At 36.8% G+C, this 20463-nt stretch overlaps 1 protein-coding gene across 8 annotated transcripts in view; it reads right to left on the minus strand.

Moving 5' to 3' along the window:
- ATRX (ATRX chromatin remodeler) overlaps positions 1 to 20463 on the minus strand; it is a 298228-nt gene that overhangs the window by 18909 nt on the left and 258856 nt on the right. For all 8 annotated transcript variants that reach the window (XM_055438642.2, XM_055438638.2, XM_055438636.2 and 5 more), the window contains 2 exons: positions 16466 to 16643; positions 14965 to 15159 (listed from right to left, as the gene is read on the minus strand). In XM_055438642.2, the coding sequence (XP_055294617.1) occupies positions 14965 to 15159; positions 16466 to 16643 (373 nt within the window). The remainder of the gene's footprint in view (positions 1 to 14964; positions 15160 to 16465; positions 16644 to 20463) is intronic.

Genomic DNA, 20463 nt, shown 5'->3' on the forward strand with positions numbered 1-20463 from the left:
GCTATCAAAGTAGAGTGCCCCAATTCACTATATTTTCACAAGTTTACTCATGTAACATATGTAGCACAGCAGAGTGTGGTAGTTAAAGGGTATGGGGTCTAGAGTCACTACACTGAGATCAAATGCAGGTGAAACCACTTCTCTCTGTCATAATTTCATCACCTATAAACAGAAATAAACTCTACCAGCTTTGTAATGTAGCTATAAGAATTCAATGCTAGTAAATCCCTTAATACAGTACCTTGCTGCTGGGAAAACTGGACAACTACGTGTTTAAAGAATGAAATCAGAACATTCTCTAACACCATGCACAATGCACTCAAAATGGATTAATGGCTTAAATGTTAAGACCAGATGCTATAAAACTCCTAGAGGAAAATACAGGCAGGACACTCTTTGACAGAAATCGCAGCAACATCTTTTTGGACTCATCTCTGAGAGCAATGGAAATAAGCATGAAAATAAACAAATGGGACCTAATTAAAATAGAAGCTTTTGCACAGCAAAGGAAACCATAAACAAAATGAAAAGACAACATACAGATGGGGAGAAAATACTTGCAAATGATGCAACCGACAAGGTATTAATCTCCAAAATATACAAACAGTTTATATAGCTCAACATCAGAAAACAAACAACCCAATCAAAAAATAAGCAAAAGGTCTAAATAAACATTTCTCCAAAGAAGACATACAGACAGCCAAAAAGCACATGAAAAGATGCTCAACACTGCTAATTACTAGAAAAATGCAAATCAAAATTACAATGAGGTATCACCTAACACTGGTCAGAATGGCTATCATCAAAGAATCCACAAACAATAAATGCTGGAGAGGGTGTGGAGAAAAAGAAAATCCCCTACACTGTTGATGGGAATGTAAACTGGTACAGTTCCCATGAAGAACAGTATTGATAGTCCTTAAAAAAAAAATGGAGCTGTCATATCATCCTGCAATTCCACTCCTGGGCATATATCAAGAGAAAACCATGGGCATATATCCAGAGAAAACCATAATTCGAAAAGATACACACACCCTAATGTTCACTGCAGCACTGTTTACAATAGCCAAGACATGGAAGCAACCTAAACATTCAGTGACAGATGAATGGATAAAGATATCACACACACACACACACACAGAGGACTATTATTCAGCCATAAAAAGAATGAAGTAATGCCATTTGCAGCAACATGGAAGGAGCTAGAGATTATACTAAGTGAACTAAGCCAGGCAGAGAAAGACAAATATATATTATTTGGGGAATCTAAAAAAAAAAAAAAAATGATACAATTGAACTTATTTACAAAACAGAAAGAAACTCAAAGACTTAAAAAACAAACTGGGATAAATTAGGAGACTGGGTTTAACATATCTACATAACTATACACAAAATAGGTAACCAACAAGAATCTACTGTATACCACAGGGAACTATACTCAATATTTTATAATAGTCTATCCTACAAGGGAAAAAAATCTGAAAAGGAATATGTATATGTATGTGTGTGTGCATATGTGTGTGTGTGTGTATATATATATATATATCTCAATCACTACTCTGTGCACCTGAAACTAATACAATATTGTAAATCAACTATACTTCAATAAAAAATAAATTAACTCTGACATACACTCAAATAAACACATTTCAGAACCATGTGCCTATTTTTCTTCTCATAGCATTGATCACTGTCATACTTTACGTTTTATGTATTTATTGGTGGTGGTTTAGACACTAAGTCATGTCCAACTCTTGCAACCCCATGGACTGTAGCCTGCCAGGCTCCTCTGTCCATGGGATTCTCCAGGCAGGAATACTGGAGTGGGTTGCCATTTCCTTCTCCATATGTATTTATTAATACCTTCTTTATCAACTGTCTCTCCCCACTCACACTGCAGTGGAAGCTTCATAAGAGCAGGGTTTTTTGTCTGCTTTATATGTTGCTATAGCCTCAGGATGCTGAACAGTGCCTGGCATATAATAGGTACAGAATACATTCTGGGGAAGTGAATGAAAGCTTCCTACTTCCCTCCTCTTATCCTATGAATAGAGGGTTTAAACTGTGTTTTCACTCATTTCTTTCATAATTTATGAAAGCTAGGAATAACTCAGGCTCTTTAAGACAGATTAGATGCACACACACCCACCTTCTGCCTAATTTTTAAAAATCCCAACCTAGATCTAGGCATTAAATAGTCACCAGCCTGCTTCACATCCTTGTTTGGAATTAAGGAACCGTGAATTAATTTGTTCTCACTCTTAACTAAATTAAGGGCAAATGTCGCAAGTTCAGAAACACTGCCCCTGATCTGGTAGTGGAAGGACTTTTTCCTTAGTTGGTAGGAGGGGAAGGAATGCCTTTTAAAAATGCCAGCCATCAGATTAAAATGCCTTTGTTTTTGATGATTTATGAAAAATTCTGCTCAACCTATTTTCAAAATTCCCATGTTTAATTGACATTGGAAGCAATAATAAAAGTCAAAATTTTATTAAAAAATAGTACTTGGCATAAAAAACACTCAATAAACATTTGCTACTGTTCTTTATTATTCTTAAATCAAAAGTTTAGCTAATAATAACTAGGTGAATGATACTCCTATATACCTTGTACTCACAACAGCAGTGGACCTTGTTAAAAATACAGGTCCAACACTCAGAAATTGATTTAGTAAGTCTTGACCATTGGCTTAAAAGTATATATATTTATTTTTGGTTGCACTAGCCACTGCCTGCCTGTGGGCTACTCTCTAGTTGTGGTGCACGGGCTTCTCATCGTAGGGGTTTCTCTTGTGGCAGAGCACAGGCCATAGGCACACAGGCTTCAGTAGTTGTGGCTCGTGGGCCCTAGAGCACATGGGCCTAGCTGCCTGAAGCATGTGTAATCTTCCCAACCAGGGATTCAACCAGTGTCGCCTGCATTGCAAGGCAGATTCTTATCCACTGTATTACCAGGGAAGTCTGACCATTGGCTTTTTTGTGGTGGTGGTGGGGTTGGGGAGAGATGTGCCACATGGCAGGTGGGATCACAGTTCACCCACCAGGGATCGAACCTGTACCCCTACAGTGGAAGTACAGAGTTTTAACCGCTGGACCACCAGGGAAGTCCCTGATTCAGTCCGTCCTGGATAAACCATGAATCTGCATTTTTATCAAGCTGTCAGGCGATTCCGATGCAGGTTAGTTCAAGGCATGTCAACCATCGCCTTAGCTTACTTTTGGGACAAAAATGTATTTGTTCATTGTCACACTTTTATTGAATACATGTTATATGCTAGGTATTATGCCAGATACTGGGGATACAGTGATAAATATACACTGATACAATCCCTGCCCACATAGGCTAGTAAGAAGCACATAACCTAGAGAGAACAGATGTATCTTTTAACTTGTATATAAATCCAAAGAGGTTATACCACTTAATTCACATTTACTAAGTACAAACCTGGCATTTGCAGTTTCAGAATTTCCATGATCCATAGTGGTAGGTATTTCTAGTGCTTCAAAAGGAGACATTTCTGGAAGTTTGCCCCCAATCCCCACCCTCCACTTCCAACGGAATTTCACATTCCACCCTCAACCGTGCCAGTAAGTTGTTGATGTTTCCATTTGCAGTGATTTGTAAGACAGCTTGCTAGAGTAGGGAGGTTGCCATTTAGGGACATCATTGGTATCATGATCTCTTTAATCCAAATGTTTCCCCTAAAATGCTGTTTGACTTTGGCTCCTAAGTTTTTCTTGTGTTATAAGGTGATACAATCAAAGTAGCACTATTTTTTTTAAAAATGATCTAGTAACATGTATTTATTTTATAGTTTGTATTAATTAAAGAATACTAGAAACATCCCTTCATTTTTAAAAATTACTACTACACTGGTATCACAGCTGGCTATAAGGTAGACAATTCCTTTAAAGTTCTATGTATTATTTAGGGGGAAAAATCCTTGAGTGTTAAAGCAATAGTTTGTAGTCAAATGCATGATAACATCATGGGAAGTGATTATCAGTGTTTCAGTTCAGTCGCTCAGTCGTGTCTGACTCTCCGCGACCCCATGAATCACAGCACGCCAGGCCTCCCTGTCCATCACCAACTCCCGGAGTACACTCAAACTCATGTCTACAGAGTCGGTGATGCCATCCAGCCATCTCATTCTCCGTCGTCCCCTTCTCCTCCCGCCCCCAACCTTTCCCAGCATCAGAGTCTTTTCCAGTGAGTCAACTCGTCGCATGAGGTGGCCAAAGTATTGCAGTTTCAGCTTTAGCATCAGTCCCTCCAATGAACATCCAGGATTGATCTCCCTTAGAATGGACTGGTTGGATCTCTTTGCAGTATAAGGGACTCTCAAGAGTCTTCTCCAACACCACAGTTCAAAAGCATCGATTCTTCGGCGATCAGCTTTCTTCACAGTCCAACTCTCACATCCATACATGACCACAGGAAAAACCATTGCCTTGACTAGACGGACCTTGGTTGGCAAAGTAACGTCTCTGCTTTTTAATATACTATCAAGGTTGGTCATAACTTTCCTTCCAAGGAGCAAGCGTCTTTTAATTTCATGGCTGCAATCAGCATCTGCAGTGATTTTGGAGCCCAAAAAAATAAAGTCTGACACTGTTTCCACTGTTTTTCCATCTATTTCCCATGAAGTGATGGGACCAGATGCCATGATCTTTGTTTTCTGAATGCTGAGCTTCAAGCCAACCTTTTCACTCTCCTCTTTCACTTTCATCAAGAGGCTTTTGAGTTCCTCTTCACTTTCTGCCATAAGGGTAGTGTCATCTGCATATCTGAGGTTATTGATATTTCTCCCAGCAATCTTGATTCCAGCTTGTGCTTCTTCCAGCCCAGCGTTCCTCATGATGTACTCTGCATATAAGTTAAATAAGCAAGGTGACAATATACAACCTTGACGTACACCTTTTCCTATTTGGAACCAGTCTGTTGTTCCATGTCCAGTTCTAACTGTTGCTTCCTGACCTGCATACAGGTTTCTCAAGAGGCAGGTCAGGTGGTCTGGGATTCCCATCTCTTTCAGAATGTTCCACAGTTTATTGTGTTCGACACAGTCAAAGGCTTTGGCATAGTCAATGAAGCAGAAATAGATGTTTTTCTGAAACTCTCTTGCTTTCTCCATGATCCAGCGGATGTTGGCAATTTGATCTCTGGTGCCTCTGCCTTTTCTAAAACCTGCTTGAACATCTGGGAGTTCACGGTTTACATACTGCTGAAGCCTGGCTTGGATTAAATATTATCATATAATCTCTTGATTATAAATGATCTCTAGGAGAGTTAAAGCCTCAAATACTCATCTCTTCTGCAGTCTAGCTGAGATTATTGTTTCTGCTCTCTAAATGTTTTTAGTCTTCCACTGATCTGTCATATGTCAAGCTAAATCTTCTAAGGATCAAAATCTCATATGACTCTTCTAAAATTCCAAAAATTTAAGTCTAGTTTCAAAAAAATGAACCAGTATAATGGCATTATTAATGACAATTATAGAAACAAAAATAGCAGCTAACATTTGAGCACTTACTATGTGCTAGGCAGAGAGCTTTACATGGATTATCTCTTCTGTAAGGCATGTACTACTATTTTCTTACTTTCTTAAGGGAAGCAGGGCTTGGAAAACATATGCGGCCTGCCTAAAATTACACCCAAAAAGGGTGATCAGCATATTACCTGCAAAAGAGACGGGGCTTAAACAGTTTGCTCTTTTTACTGGGCATCAACTATCCCTGCAAACACTGAGTTGGAGACTCTTATAACCTACAAAGAAATAGTAAAATTACAACAATTTTTCTATAGTTTATTATGATTTTTGGTGGTCTGTTCTTATGCAGATGAATAATAATCATTTTATGCCAGTGAATACAAATATAGAGAAAATATTAAAATTTGCTGTATTAAATAATAAACATACTACACTTGTGATCAAAGAGGCAGCAAAGTAGGAGATAATGACATCAAACCTCATATATGCGCTAATTATGAACATGGCTCCTTAGAGGTATGTGCATGTGTGCTAAGTTCCTTCAGCCATGTCTGACTCTTTGCAAACCTATAGACTGTAGCCCACAAGGCTCCTCTGTCCATGGGATTCTCCAGGAAAGAACACTGGAGTGGGCTCCCATGATGCCCTCCTCCAGGGGCTCTTCCCCACCCAGGGATCAAACCTGCATCTCATTATGTCTCTTGCACTGGCAGGTGGCTTCTTTACCACTAGAGCTACCTAGAAAGATCCCATAGAGGTACATGTCAACAAAAACTGCATTCATGTGCATACATGTGGTTAATATGCTACAGGTTATTAATGCTTGCTCTACAATTAAATGGGTCCTTTTGAACCTTTATTCTCAAAGGGTAAATGCAAGCAAGTTCCTGAAATCAGTTAATTAGCTATTTTATACTTCACATCAAATTATTTTAATGGAGTACATTTCTCTCTAATATTAGGAATGACTAAGGTAAAACCTTATATTACCATCTGCTGGCTGATAAAACTGCACAATAACATCTCTGTTCAGCAAACTATGTTTTGAGGTATTAAAACTTGAATAAAGGACTAAAGACAAAGGGAGAAAATTGTACACAACACCAGCGTAGAGGAAGTAAAGCCTCACTTTCAATACTTTACTTTAAATCCCCATTTTATTTTCCCTATAATTATCAACATGCAGTCCATATTTAAAAAGACATAGGTAGTAAATGCTGGAAAAGGGAAGTGCAAAAAAATTTCTATGCCAGTTTTACTGTCTTTTGTTTTCTTAATAAAGGGTACAGAGCTTAGGCTGTATATCCACTGAAGCATATTATGAAATATGACTTAAGATTTTTAATCTCTGATATCTATATAATTCATAAGTTTATTACCAGGAAAGGTACTTTCCCCTAATATAATTTACATAAACATTTACAGAGGTCAGATATTACTTTGATATTCAAAAAACAAACAGTTAAGAATCAATCAACACAACATTGTAAAACAATTTTCCTCCAGTTAAAAAATAAATTAAAAAAAAAAGAATCAGTGAACAAATCTTTATCACTAGAAATTTGTGTTAAAGGATTTATAAGTTTAGATTGTTATGAAGTTGCAAAATGTCTGAGAAACACTATGACTCTGAATAACTTAAGAAATGCATTGGCAGACATGATACAGTAGACTCTAAAATCAATATATTTTAAAAATGGTTCCACAGAACTACAAGACCATTATATTTCAAAAAGGAAAAAGCAGCAGCACCACCACAACAATAAATCAATCAGGGTATTTAACAGAATATAATCCATGGGATGAGGTGATGAATAGAGCTGACTAAGATAGCTGATTGGATATAGAACTGAAGACATGAATTAAAGCTCTAATTTTCCTCCTTTCACAAACCTGCTTCATTTCATTTTTACTGCTTGCAAAAGTTAAGGCAAATTCTAACACTGATTTTCAATGATATATGGATCAATATGGAATGATAAAAATACAGTTAAATATCACTATAAAGGTGACTAGAGTTTCAAAAAAGACCATATAAAAATATTAATACTGTTTTATTCACTATAGATAAAAGGAGAAAATACAGTTCTTACCTTTAAAGAACTTCAGAGATAAAAAGACAAGAAAAAATCTGGTGGTTAATAAACTGAAATAGTAAATCTAATTAGAAAGTGAAGAAGTAAAAGAAAGTAAACAAGAACAGAAATACAGAAAAGGAGTTATTACTGACTTTAAGAGGAAGTGATGAGGCAGAAAGAGATGTAATAATCCCGTATCAAGTAAGTTGAAAGTGACCACTTACAGAACTATCAAAGGACAAAGAAAACTCAAAAAGGCATGCAATTTAATCATTAGATAACAGCAATTTGAAGGGGAAATGAAAATGTATCATTTTTAGCAGTCTTTCATCCTAAAAAATATATATATATAAAAAGACAGATGTTTGCAATTGTACTATAATATAGTAGGAACCAACTTTGAAATGTCTTTAATAAGAGCAGATTCAAACACTACTGCAAATATAAAAATCACCTACTTGTACCCAGTTCAGAGAGGACTAACTTTCAAAATCCTGTTAAAGGAAATGAAAACCAAACAGTACTGCATAAAGTTAAATGAAATTCAAAATACAAGCCCACGGAACAAAGTTAAACATTTATTGAGTACCCACATCATGCCTGGTACTTCTCTACCCTCATTGCTACCACCTTACTTCAGGCCTGCATTACCTCTCTCATCTGGATCATTGCATGGTAACAAGTATCTTAACATCCTTTTTTTTTTTTCTAAAATTTATTTGTTTTTAATTGGAGGATAACTACTTTACAATGTTGTGTCGGTTTCTGCCATGCCTCAACATGAATCAGCCATAGGTATACACATGTCCCCTCCCTCTTAAACCTCCCTCCCACTTCCCACCCCATCCCACTGCTCTAGGTTGTCACAGAGCACCAGGCTGGTCTCTGTGTGCTATACCATAACTTCCCACTAGCTATCTGTTTTTACACATTAACATTCATTTTCTTTTCTCCAATCCATCCTGTACTATGACACCCAAAATGATGTTTCTTAAATGAAAATTTGATGCTGGTCTTTTGTTTAGAAACATTAAATAGATCCCACAGCCTGTAACACAATGTCCAAACTCTCATAACTTCTATGATCTGATTCCCATACTCCTTTCCAGTCTTTTCTCTCACCTCTTCCCATGACCACCCTTACTTTATACTACTCTCTCTTTACACTCCATTTATTTTTAACTACCTGATGTTCCTGAAACTTGCAATGCTGTTTTATGCACGTGTTTGTTTTTTCCTGCACATAATCTTGAAGGGCCTTCATCTTTTGCCCTCTCAGCAATGCAAACAGCTACCACATCTATTTTCAATATCAGTTGAAGTTTTCCTAATATCAACTCCCCATCCCCAACTTTTCCAAGAAAGAACTGAATATTCCATCCTGTACAGGGTGCCTATACAGATTTCTATTACAGGATCCATAACTTTTATTGTGAAAATGAAGTCGCTCAGTCGTGTCCGACTCTCTGCGACCCCATGGACTCCTCTGTTCATGGGATTTTCCAGGCAAGCGTACTGGAGTGGGTTGCCATTTCCTTCTCCAGGGGATCTTACCTACCCAGGGATCGAAACCAGGTCTCCTGCATCGTGGGCAGACGCTTTACCATCTAAGCCACCAGGGAAGCCCCAATATATAAATAAATATACATTTATTATATATAATATATAATAAATGTATAATATGTATATACAATATATAATAAATATTTTCTTTTTTTATTTTTATTTTTTTAATTTATTTTATTGGAGGCAAATTACCTTACATTAATATATTGGTTGGTTTTACCATACATTGACACGAATCCGCCCTGGGTGTACATGTGTTCCCTTTCTTGAACCCCCCTCCCACCGCCCTCTTCCCCATATCCTCCCTCCAGGTCATCCCCGTGCACCAGCCCCAAGCATCCTGTATCATGCATCGAACCTGGACTGGTGATTCATTTCACATATAATAATATACATGCTACAATGCCGTTCTCCCAAGTCATCCCACCTTCACCCTCTCCCACAGAGTCCCAAAGACTGTTCTATATACCTATGTCTCTTTTGCAGTCTCGTATACAGGGTTAAGGTTACCATCTTTCTAAATTCCATATATATGCGTTAGTATACTGTATTGATGTTTTTCTTTCTGGCTTACTTCACTCTGTATAATTGGCTCCAATTTCATCCACTGAAATCATTAAAAAGTGATTCAAATGCATTCTTTTTGATGGCTGAAAAATACTCCATTGTGTATATGTACCAAAGCTTTCTTATCCATTCATCTGCAGATGGACATCTAGGTTGCTTCCATGTCCTGGCTATTATAAACAGTGCTGCAATGAACATTGGAGTACATGTGTCTCTTTCAATTCTCCTCGGTGTGTATGCCCAGGAGTGCGATTGCTGGATCATATGGCAGTTCTGTTTCCAGTTTTTTGAGGAATCTCCACACTGTTCTCCATAGTGGCTGTACTAGTTTGCATTCCCACCAACAGTGTAAGAGGGTTCCTTTTTCTCCACACCCTCTCCAGAATTTATTGCATGTAGACTTTTGGATAGCAGCCATTCTGACTGGTGTGAAATGGTATCTCATTGTGGTTTTGATTTGCATTTCTCTGAGTATGAGGGATGTTGAGCATTTTTTCATGTGGTTGTTAGCCATCTGTATATCTTCTTTGGAGAAATGTCTGTTTAGTTCTTTGGCCCATTTTTTGATTGGGTCCTTTATTTTTCTGGAATTGAGCTGCAGGAGCTGCTTGTATATTTTGGAGATTAATCCTTTATCAGTTACTTCATTTGCTATTATTTTCTCCCATTCTGAAGGCTGTCTTTTCACCTTGCTTATAGTTTCCTTTGCTGTGCAGAAGCTTTTGATTTTAATTAGGTCCCATTTATTTATTTTTGCTTTTACTTCAAATATTCTGGGAGGTGGGTCTTGGAGGATCCTGCTGTGATTTATGTCGGAGAGTGTTTTGCCTACGTTCTCCTCTAGGAGTTTTATAGAATCTGGTCTTACATTTAGCTCTCTAATCCATTTTGAGTTTATTTTGGTGTATGGTGAAGATATGCTTATTAGGGGCTTCCTGGGGGCTCAGTGGTAAAGAATAAGACTGCAATGCAGGAGATGAGGGTTCTATCCCTGGGTCGGGAAGATCCCCTGAGAAAGAAATGGCAACCCACTCCAGAATTCTTGCCTGGGAAATCCCATGGACAGAAGAGCCTGGGGGGCTATAGTCCATGGAGCTGCAAAAAGAGTCAGACATGACTCAGTGACTAAACAAACAAACAAAAAAATGCTTATTAGACTGTAAGCTCCTTGGGAACAGGAACCTAGTCGTATCCTTACTAACAAGCATAATGATTGGCATGTTGCAGATATTTGCAAACATTTTAACTAATTAATGAATAAGGTTCATTATTTAGGTTAAAGCTTTTTCACAGTCTACCAAAAGCTACAGTTGATCATCAGTAACTGAGTTCCATCATTTACCTGAAATGTCTGTTTAACTCCACAATCATCACCCTATTATATGTCCTCATCCTGAATTTTAATGCCACACTGACTCTCCAAAAGCCCACAGTCATCATATAAAAGCCCCATCCATGAACTTATAGTGAATGATATTTTAAATCCAAATGCCTCCGTTTGCCTTTAATGGTTCTCCATAAGCTGGCCCTATATTTATCTATCCAATTTCAACTCATCTGGTCAATTTCTTCATCATATCTTGAGTCTGGCACTTAAATTCTTACCTTTACTTTCACCCCAAATGTTTCATCCTATATTCATACCTTATTCTTACCTAATGCAATTAAATATTAACCATCATTTATAGGCCAATCAGTCTATTTATTTTTCCATTAAACTTTACCCGAATGCTTTCCCCTTCATTTTTAAACCAAATACATTCAGTACCAGTCACATCAGCACTTTTTGCTTTTAAGAATGTTACTTTTTCTCCCCAAGTAGACTATCATTTCCTTCAGGTAAATCACATATACATCTTATTTTCCTTTCAGATCCCTGACAAGTCTTAGTTACTGTGATAGCAAGCCATCATAATATGGTAGTTTTAAAACACTTTTCCAAAGCTTTTTTTAAACTAAAAAACATCCTCTCTTTAAATAAAATCTTATGTTGCAGCCCAATACATAAAAGCGATAAAAGGGGAGGGACTCTGAAATGAGGCATAGGGCTTGCAGTGCTGCCTGTCTGGCCTTCCCCTACTCGCTTAGGCACAGGGTAGCCCTGGAACACCTCTGTAAATCTTCTGGGGCTCCTTGGAATACAATTTGAAAACTACTGTGTTCAAGTTCTAGCTCTGACACTTACGCTTCAGTTTCCCAAGATAATGAATATGCATGAGAAAAGCCTTTGTAAATTTGAAGGCCATATAGGTAAATTTGAGTAATTTACTATTTCACAAGCCATGAGTTAAACTGGTTATATTACACAATGTTAACAATAGTTGCATGACATAATGGTACTGACTGTGAAAGCACTCTATATTTTAAAAGCCAGCTTTATTTAAAATAAAATAAAGCATTCTAAATATCATTCAATTCTGGGAATCCCAGGTCCTCTTCCTTGTTTCCTGTACTTAGAATTAACTTTTTAATTTTGATTTGGGGGCAATAAAAGTGTAATGATGAAAGGATATGTTTTCGAGTTGGGCAGACTTGAAGACCAACTTCAGTACTAATTAGGTGGGTAAGCTTGGACAAGTTACATAATTCTCTCCAAGCCTTAATTTCCTCATCTAGAAAAATGAAAACAGCACTATCAGCTTTTTAGTTGCTGCTAGACTAAGAAAAATAATCTGAACAAAATTCTTTAGTAGAGTATGAAACCCAGTAAGTTAACTATTATTTTCCTCTTGGGAAGAGCTGTGGGAGAGTTGAAGCACTTTGCGTTAAAGTAGCATTACTTCTTTGTCTTGGGCAAAGGGTCATAGCACTAAAAACAAAACACAGTAAGTAAAATCTAGATGAAAAAACATGACACCTTTCACAACTCAGAGTGCCAAGCTATAAAACAGATGGTTTCTTTCCAGACATCCTATAACAATTAAATAGCATTTCTTTCCTGTCTTGTTCTTTTAAATACACCCTCCCCATGTAATTCAAAGTCATCAAATTATGAGCAAATGTTTATCAAATTAAACAGATTTCCTACAATCAGAAATTTACCACATAACAAGTAACTTCAAAGCAACTATCCCTTTACAAATTGGAATGGAGGCTTCCTATGAGAAATATTTGCTAATCATGGGCTATTTCTCAAAAAAACTGAAGTTTAAGTTAAGTATAATTTTAGGAAAAATGCTAATTAAACATGAAGTCAACTGAAAAGGGAAACTTCACTATCTTTAAAATTATAATCATAAATACGTGCAAGTCCTTAAAAGAATACTCTTTGTCACACAAAATTAAGTACCTGATAGAAAAGGGATATGAGTTAAATAAAACAAGGCAAGTATACACTATGCAATTTTTTTTAAGTAAAGGTATATGTACCAATATGGGAAGATCTGCAAGAAACATCTAGGTGAAAAGAGCAAGTTGCAAAAGAGTGTGTACGGTATGAGTCCATTTGAGTTTGTGTGTTTTTAAAGATATACAAAACTGTTTGTACACAGAAAATTATCCAAAGACTATTCAAGATCCCTACTCACATTCTGTTATATAATTAAGAAAGGAAGCCAAACTGCTATCAATTTAATATTCTATAACATGGAAATTGAAATGATTCTTTAAAGTATTATAAAAATGATAGATTTAACCTTCATGTAGCCCTAAGTGAAGTGAAGTCAAGTCAAAGTCGCCGCTCAGTAGTGTCCAACTCTTTGCAACCCATGGACTGTAGCCTGCCAGGTTCCTCTGTCCATGGAATTCTCCAGGCAAGAATACTCGAGTGGGTTGTCATTTCCTTCTCCAGGGGACCTTCCTGACCCAGGGACTGAACCTGGGTCTCCTGCATTGCAGGCGGACTTGTTACCACCTGAGTCACCAGGGAAGCCCATGAGGCCCTAAGCTATTATCAGAGATTTGATAGAGACTGTCACAAAAACTCTTTCTTAAATGCTCCATCAGTGAACTTTAAGTGGAAAAACAGCTCACTGACTAGAAAAACAAAATACTGGGACTATCCTGGCAGTCCAGTGGTTAAGACTCCATGCTCCCACTGCAGGGGGCATGGGTTCGATCCCTGGTTGGGGAACTAAGGTCTCACATGCTGTACAACTCGGCCATTCAAAAAAAAACAAAATATTTGCTAATACAGACAAAGGACATTAAAATTTTCCCAAATGCTTAATATTCAAGTTACTTTAACTGACATATGTACACTGAGAATTAACTGAAGAAATCACTGATTTATACTGACATTTGAAATATTTATTCCTATTAGCTTTTTAAATGAAACTGGTCCAGTCTTATGAAGAACCAAGATATTGTTGAATATTTTTTTTTTTTTTACAAATGATTGAAGTGACTTTGGTAAAGTGACGCCATAACCTGTTAGCTGTTTTCCCAATTCTCTTAACAGCTATATGGAACTTTACGTGCTTAAATTTGAAACCAAGACAATAGAAAAAGAACCTCCCCTAATAATCTCCCCTAAAATGACATTTTAGATAATCAGAATAGGTTTCCGTTCTGTTCCGTTCAGTTGCTCAGTCGTGTCCGACTCTTTGCGACCCCGTGGACTGTAGCCTACCAGGCTTCTCCGTCCATGGGATTCTCCAGGCAAGAATACTGGAGTGGGTTACCATTTCCTTCTCCAGGGGATAAATACATATATATACACATATGGTTTTCTCTTATGTACAATAGGCTCTTATCCAAGAACAATGAACCAAAAGAGAGATGTAGATACTGTTCCTGGCTTAGTCACTTATTAGCTGAAAACTAGGCAAGTCATTGAATGCCTCTGACACTAAGTTTCTCCATCTATAAAATGAGAGAGGTCTCTTTTCCAAGTATGAAAGTCTTGTGTTATGACAGTGAAAAATATCAAGTAAGAGACACTTATTTGCTGATTCTTAATCGCTATATGACAACAAAAAATGCTAAGGAAGAGACAATTAAATCTCATATATGATTATTAAAATTATGGATGCCCTCTACTGGAGATTATTAAAAGAGAACCATACTATGTCTTTAAGGTTTCTATTCAGAAATCCTTTTCTGCAGGGCTGAATTTTTTATTTGGCATAAAATATGTATTTCAGATTACACTATCTTTTATGGTACTATGTGGAGAACTGATCTCTCATTTAAATACAATTTTATTCTCTTTGAAAAATTCTGAAATATAGCCTTAGTCAGATGAATAACTTTCACAGTAGTAATAAAATTTCCTTGACCTATATTAAGGTTTTTTTTAAGCTAATATTCTAAGACGTTTACCTTTGGCAGCATGGGAGTATCCCTTTTCTTCTTCTTTTCTGAATTAGGGTCATCTAACAAGTCTGGCTCAAAGGTATAAAGTTCAGTCAGCTCATTCATGGTAAAATGACGTTCAACTTGCTGTTGATCAACAACTCGAAAAGACAGTGACTGCTTAGTTACTTGGCGATCATAAATTTTATCTTCCATGGTTCCCTTCGTAAAAAAGAATGAACAATACACAAATTTTGTAAACATGAAACTTAATCAAAAAGAAATATAGTTATTGGTTAATATGAAATAGCAAAACTTGACAGCAATATACTGCCATGAAGCAAATTTTATGAGCAATGTTGCTTAATTCATGAGATTTTTTTTTCTGTTCAGAGTAGTTTATGTTGATGAGAAATAAAACTATATTATTGATAACCATCCAGTATGATTTCTGACCAGTATGCATTCATGTATTGCTTTATATATTTCTGTACTTGGTGAAAAAATGAAAGCAGTCAGATACCAAGGTAAACAGAATAAAAGAGTACATGAAATCAAATTTTAGGGGGTTATTGATGTAAGAATCCAACAGGGCAGTTTAATTTTTTTCAGTGGAATATAACACACTCTAAACAATCACTATAAACTGACTTTATGTAAAGTCTTACTTTCTATAACTTCAGAACAAAAAATTAATAACTACAATGCCATATCTATTATATATTCTATATAACACTCTGAAGTAGAATGTAAAGGAGTTCTTAATTTAAATAACAGTAAAGAGTTTACAGTGTAGTTTACCAACTATATTATGTACTCTTATGTATGACCAAAGATCTACCAATAAAACCCAGTCTCTGGTTGAGAAGCCCAGATTTGGAGGATGGTAGAGAAGGTAGCATCTGCTCCCAAAGAAGATGTAACAGTTAAAAGGGCAACTTGATTCTATAAACCTGTATAACATTGAACTGCATCCACTTCTTTGATTTCATTTACTTTCCTTAAATTTCAGTTTCTGTTTCTTAACACCTGAATTTATATTTAAAGGAAATTAATATTCTTGACTAGAAATATTAAATAATCTTTGTAATGATTCTTTGTTATTATAATACATTAATTGTTTCTTCTTATTTAACCATACTCTTCAAACTAAGAGAGCATCTGGTGCCACTGAAAACAATGATCATTTGACCTTCACATTTATAAGCAAATTAGATTTAGTTACTGGTTTTTCTATGCATAGTAAGTAAAAGAATTATAAATGTTTAACTTTCTTAAACTAGCATGAAATTGCTAAATCTGTATACCCATGCAAATTCATCTCAATCTGAGAAATGAGAGACCTGGACAAACTACAAAACAGAAAATCGTGAGAGGTCAAAACTAACTTATATTGCTTTAAGAACAGGAATGATATTTTCAACTTTGTTTGCCTCTCTACAATGTATGTATATTCTGAATTTCAAAAATATTGTCAGTTTCACCCAATCTTTCAATATGAAAAAGATAATATAGATTATAAGCCTACCTGAGCTAAGAACCTATATACATACACAGGTTTAGTTTGTCCAAAGCGATAAACTCTGAATATACTCTGGATGTCATAAGATGGATTCCAAGAAGCATCAAATATAATCACTCGATTAGCAGCTACCAGATTAATTCCAAGAGATCCTGCTTTGGTGGAAATGATAAATAATCGCCCTCTGAAAATGAAAACACAGAATAAATGTTTAGAGATGAGTGATTCACAGATATTTTATTTATGATATGACTTTTTAATCCTAAGGCAGTTTTTTGAACAATCATGAGTTCAGAGAATTCGTTACTTGCTTACTGAAGAAAAGGACAAGTCTAAGGAGTTGGAGTTACGATTTATATGCCCCAAAATAATTGTAGTGCTGTAAAATGAGATAGTCTGATATAGGTATAAACATAAATACGGAAATCATATGTTTACAATGTATTCAAGATATTTATTTATAGATTTCTCAGTAAATGTAGAAAATTTATGTATAACTCAAAAAATGTATTCAGTAGTGGTATGAGCATTAAGTATATCAAAATGAAGGACAATGCTCAAGGAGCTGAGTGTAGGATGGGTGGCTAATATATAATTACAATTGTTGTTCAGTTGTTGTTAAGTAGCTGTCCTGTCTGACTCTATGCGACCCCATGGACTTCGGCCCACCAGGTTCCTCTGTTGATGGAATTTTCTAGGCTAGAAAACTGGAGTGGGTTGCCATTTAGTTCCCCAAAAGATCTTCCCAGACCAGGGATCGAACCCACATCTCCTGCATTGGCAGGCAGATTCTCTACCACTGAGTCACCAGGGAAGCCCTGCAACTGCAATATAATATAACAAATGGAAACAAAAGTTAGATAGATGCAAGGTATAAGGTAACAGGTGCTATGCGCAATATGTCAGCAAATTTGGAAAACTCAGCAATGGCCACAGGACTGAAAAAGATCAGTTTTCATTCCAATCCCAAAGAAAGGCAGTGCCAAAGAATGTCCAAACTACTGTACAAGTGTGCTCATTTCACATGGTAGCAAGGTAATGCTCAAAATCCTTCAAGCTAGGCTTCAGCACTACGTGAACCAAGAACTTCCAGATGTTCAAGAGGATTTAGAAAAGGCAGAGGAACCAGAGATCAAATTGCCAACAACGGCTGAGTCACAGAAAAAGCAAGAGAATTCCAGAAAAACATCTACTTCTGGTTCACTGACTGTGCTAAAGCCTTTGATTGTGTGGATCACAACAAACTGTGGAAAATTCTAAAGAGATGGGAATACTAGACCACCTTACCCACCTCCGAAGAAACCTGTATGCAGGTCAAGAAGCAACAGTCAGAACTGGACATGGAACAATGCATTGGTTTGAAACTGGGAAAGGAGCACGTCAAGGCTGTGTAGTGTCACCTTGATATATGCAGAGTACATCACACGAAATGCTGGGCTAGATTAATTACAAGCTGGAATCAAGATTGCCAGGAGAAATATCAATAATCTCAGGTATGCAGATAATACCACTCTAATGGCAGAAAGCAAAGAGGAATTAAAGAGTCTCCTGAGGGTGAAAGAGAGTGAAAAAGCTGGCTTGAAACTTAACATTTAAGTTAACATTTAGGCATCTGGTCCTATCACTTTAGGGCAAATAGATGGGGAAAAGATGGAAACAGTGACAGATTTTATTTTCTTGGGCTCAAAAATCACAGAAGACAGTCACTGCAGCCATGAAATTGAAAGACGCTTGTTCCTTGGAAGAAAAGATACGACGAACCTAGACATCGCATTAAAAAGCAGAGACATCACTTTGCTGACAAACTTCTGTATAATCAAAGCTATGGTTTTTCCAGTAGTCATGTATGGATGTGAGTTGCTGTTGTGTTAATTGCTCAATCGTGTCCGACTCATTGCGACCCCATGGACTGTAGCCCAGCAGGCTCCTCTATCCATGGGATTCTCCAGGCAAGGATACTCAAGTGGGTTGCCATGCCCCTCTCAATGGGATCTTCCTGACCTGGGGATTGAACCCAGGCCTCCTCTATTGCAGGCAGACTCTTTACCATCTGAGCCACCAGGGAAGGGTACAGATGTGAGAGTTGGACCATAAAGAAAGAAGGCTGAGTGCCAAAGAATTGATGCTTCGGAATTATGGTACTGGAGAAGACACTTGAGAGTCCCCTTGACAAGGAGATCAAACCAGGAGATCAATTCTAAAGGAAATCAACCCTGAATATTCATTAGAAGGACTGATGGTAAAGCAGAAGCTCAAATACTTTGGCCATATGACAGGAAGAGCCCCTGATGCTGGAAAAGACTGAGGGCAGGAGGAAAAGGGGGCGAAAGAGGATGAGTTGGTTGGATGGAATCACTGACTCAATGGACATGAGTTTGCGCAAACTCTGGGAAATAGTGAAGGACAGGGAAGCCTGGAGTGCTGCCGTCCATGGGGTCATAAGTAGTCAGACATGACTTAGCAACTGAACAACAACAAGGTAACAAAAATAGGATCAAGAAGACAGAGGGCTCCAGGAAGAATGTATTCAAGAAAAAAGTAAACAAAACTGATAGATTACCTGATACACTGGAACACAAGAATTTATATTTCTGTAGAGAATTTGGGAATGAATTAGCAACAGTCAAAGAAAATTAAGCAAATGGTAAAAACAAACCATTACTTCAAAAAAATGAATAGGTGCAGAAAAAAAGGAAAAGTAATCATAGCATTTTAAATGGCTTAACTGTGAATATTTACATAGTCACAACTAAGCAAACACTCCAAACTGATTTAGGCAAATACCAAGGAAAAGGGTGTTGAGAAAATGAATGTGGAAAAGTATGTATATGCATGTGAGTAAACTGGAGAAGGAAATGGCAACCCACTCCAGTACTCTTGCCTGGAAAATTCCATGGACTGAAGAGCCTGGTAGGTTACAATCCATGGGGTCGCAAAGAGTCGGACACGACTGAGTGACTTAAAAAAAAAAAAAACTGCCACCTTAAATGGTAGAAATGATATATGTAAATAGAATAAAAGAGTACATGAAATAAAATTTTACAGCTTTACTGATGTTAACCAGAAGAACTGCTAAGAGTTGAAACTGTTATCTGTGGAGTGTGGAGGTCATGAGTAGGAAGAGGCTGGTCAACAGACTAATTTTTATATATGTAAATATATTAATTTGATATAAACAGAAATCTAATTTTAAAAGATAATAGATAACATTTGAAAAATATACAAACAATTTTAAAGAAAAAAAAATTATTTAGTTCTACTCCATAGAAACAACCTCCATTCAAAGCATAGTACACTTCCTATAGGTTTCTTTTTCCAAGTTTATACATTATTTTTCTTATTCAGCCAAGATAATATAGTATCTGTATATACAGTTTATATTATGAGCATTTTCTAAAATTTCTTAGTAAACGTCAGCCCTGGTAGCTGCATTATATTTCACTAGATGACTATACAATTTGTTTACTGCTGACAGCTGAGAAAAACTCTGGAATATAATGAGCTCTCAACAATCTCCACAAAATGCCATCATACACCAAGCCTTACTTTCTACAATTTCATGACAGAAAATTAGTAACTAAAATTCCATACCTATTATAGGTATAGTATTATAAACCAGAATGCAAAGAAGCTCAAAATTTAACTAACAAGAACAAGCTTATAATTAAGAAAAATTCCGGGACAAGATGAATTGCAGTACTAGTCATGTTTTATATCATCATCTTGGAGCTATCACATGTCTAGGAATATAAACTATAGAAATCACCAGAAATGCAAGAATATATGTTCATCACAGTATTATTTACAAGGGTATAAGTTTGGGGGAAAAAACGTGTATGACACAGAAGACTAACTTATACTCTGGCTATTCAACATGGTTCGGTTCAGTTCAGTTTAGTTCAGTCGCTCAGTCGTGTCCGACTCTCTGCGACCCCATGAACCACAGCACGCCAGGCCTCCCTGTCTATCACCAACTCCCGGAGTACACTCAAACTCATGTCTAC

This window comes from Moschus berezovskii, chromosome X (assembly GCF_049115385.1).
Source record: "Moschus berezovskii isolate FMDL1 chromosome X, NW_MosBer_1.0, whole genome shotgun sequence".
NCBI classification, from domain to species: domain Eukaryota; kingdom Metazoa; phylum Chordata; class Mammalia; order Artiodactyla; family Moschidae; genus Moschus; species Moschus berezovskii.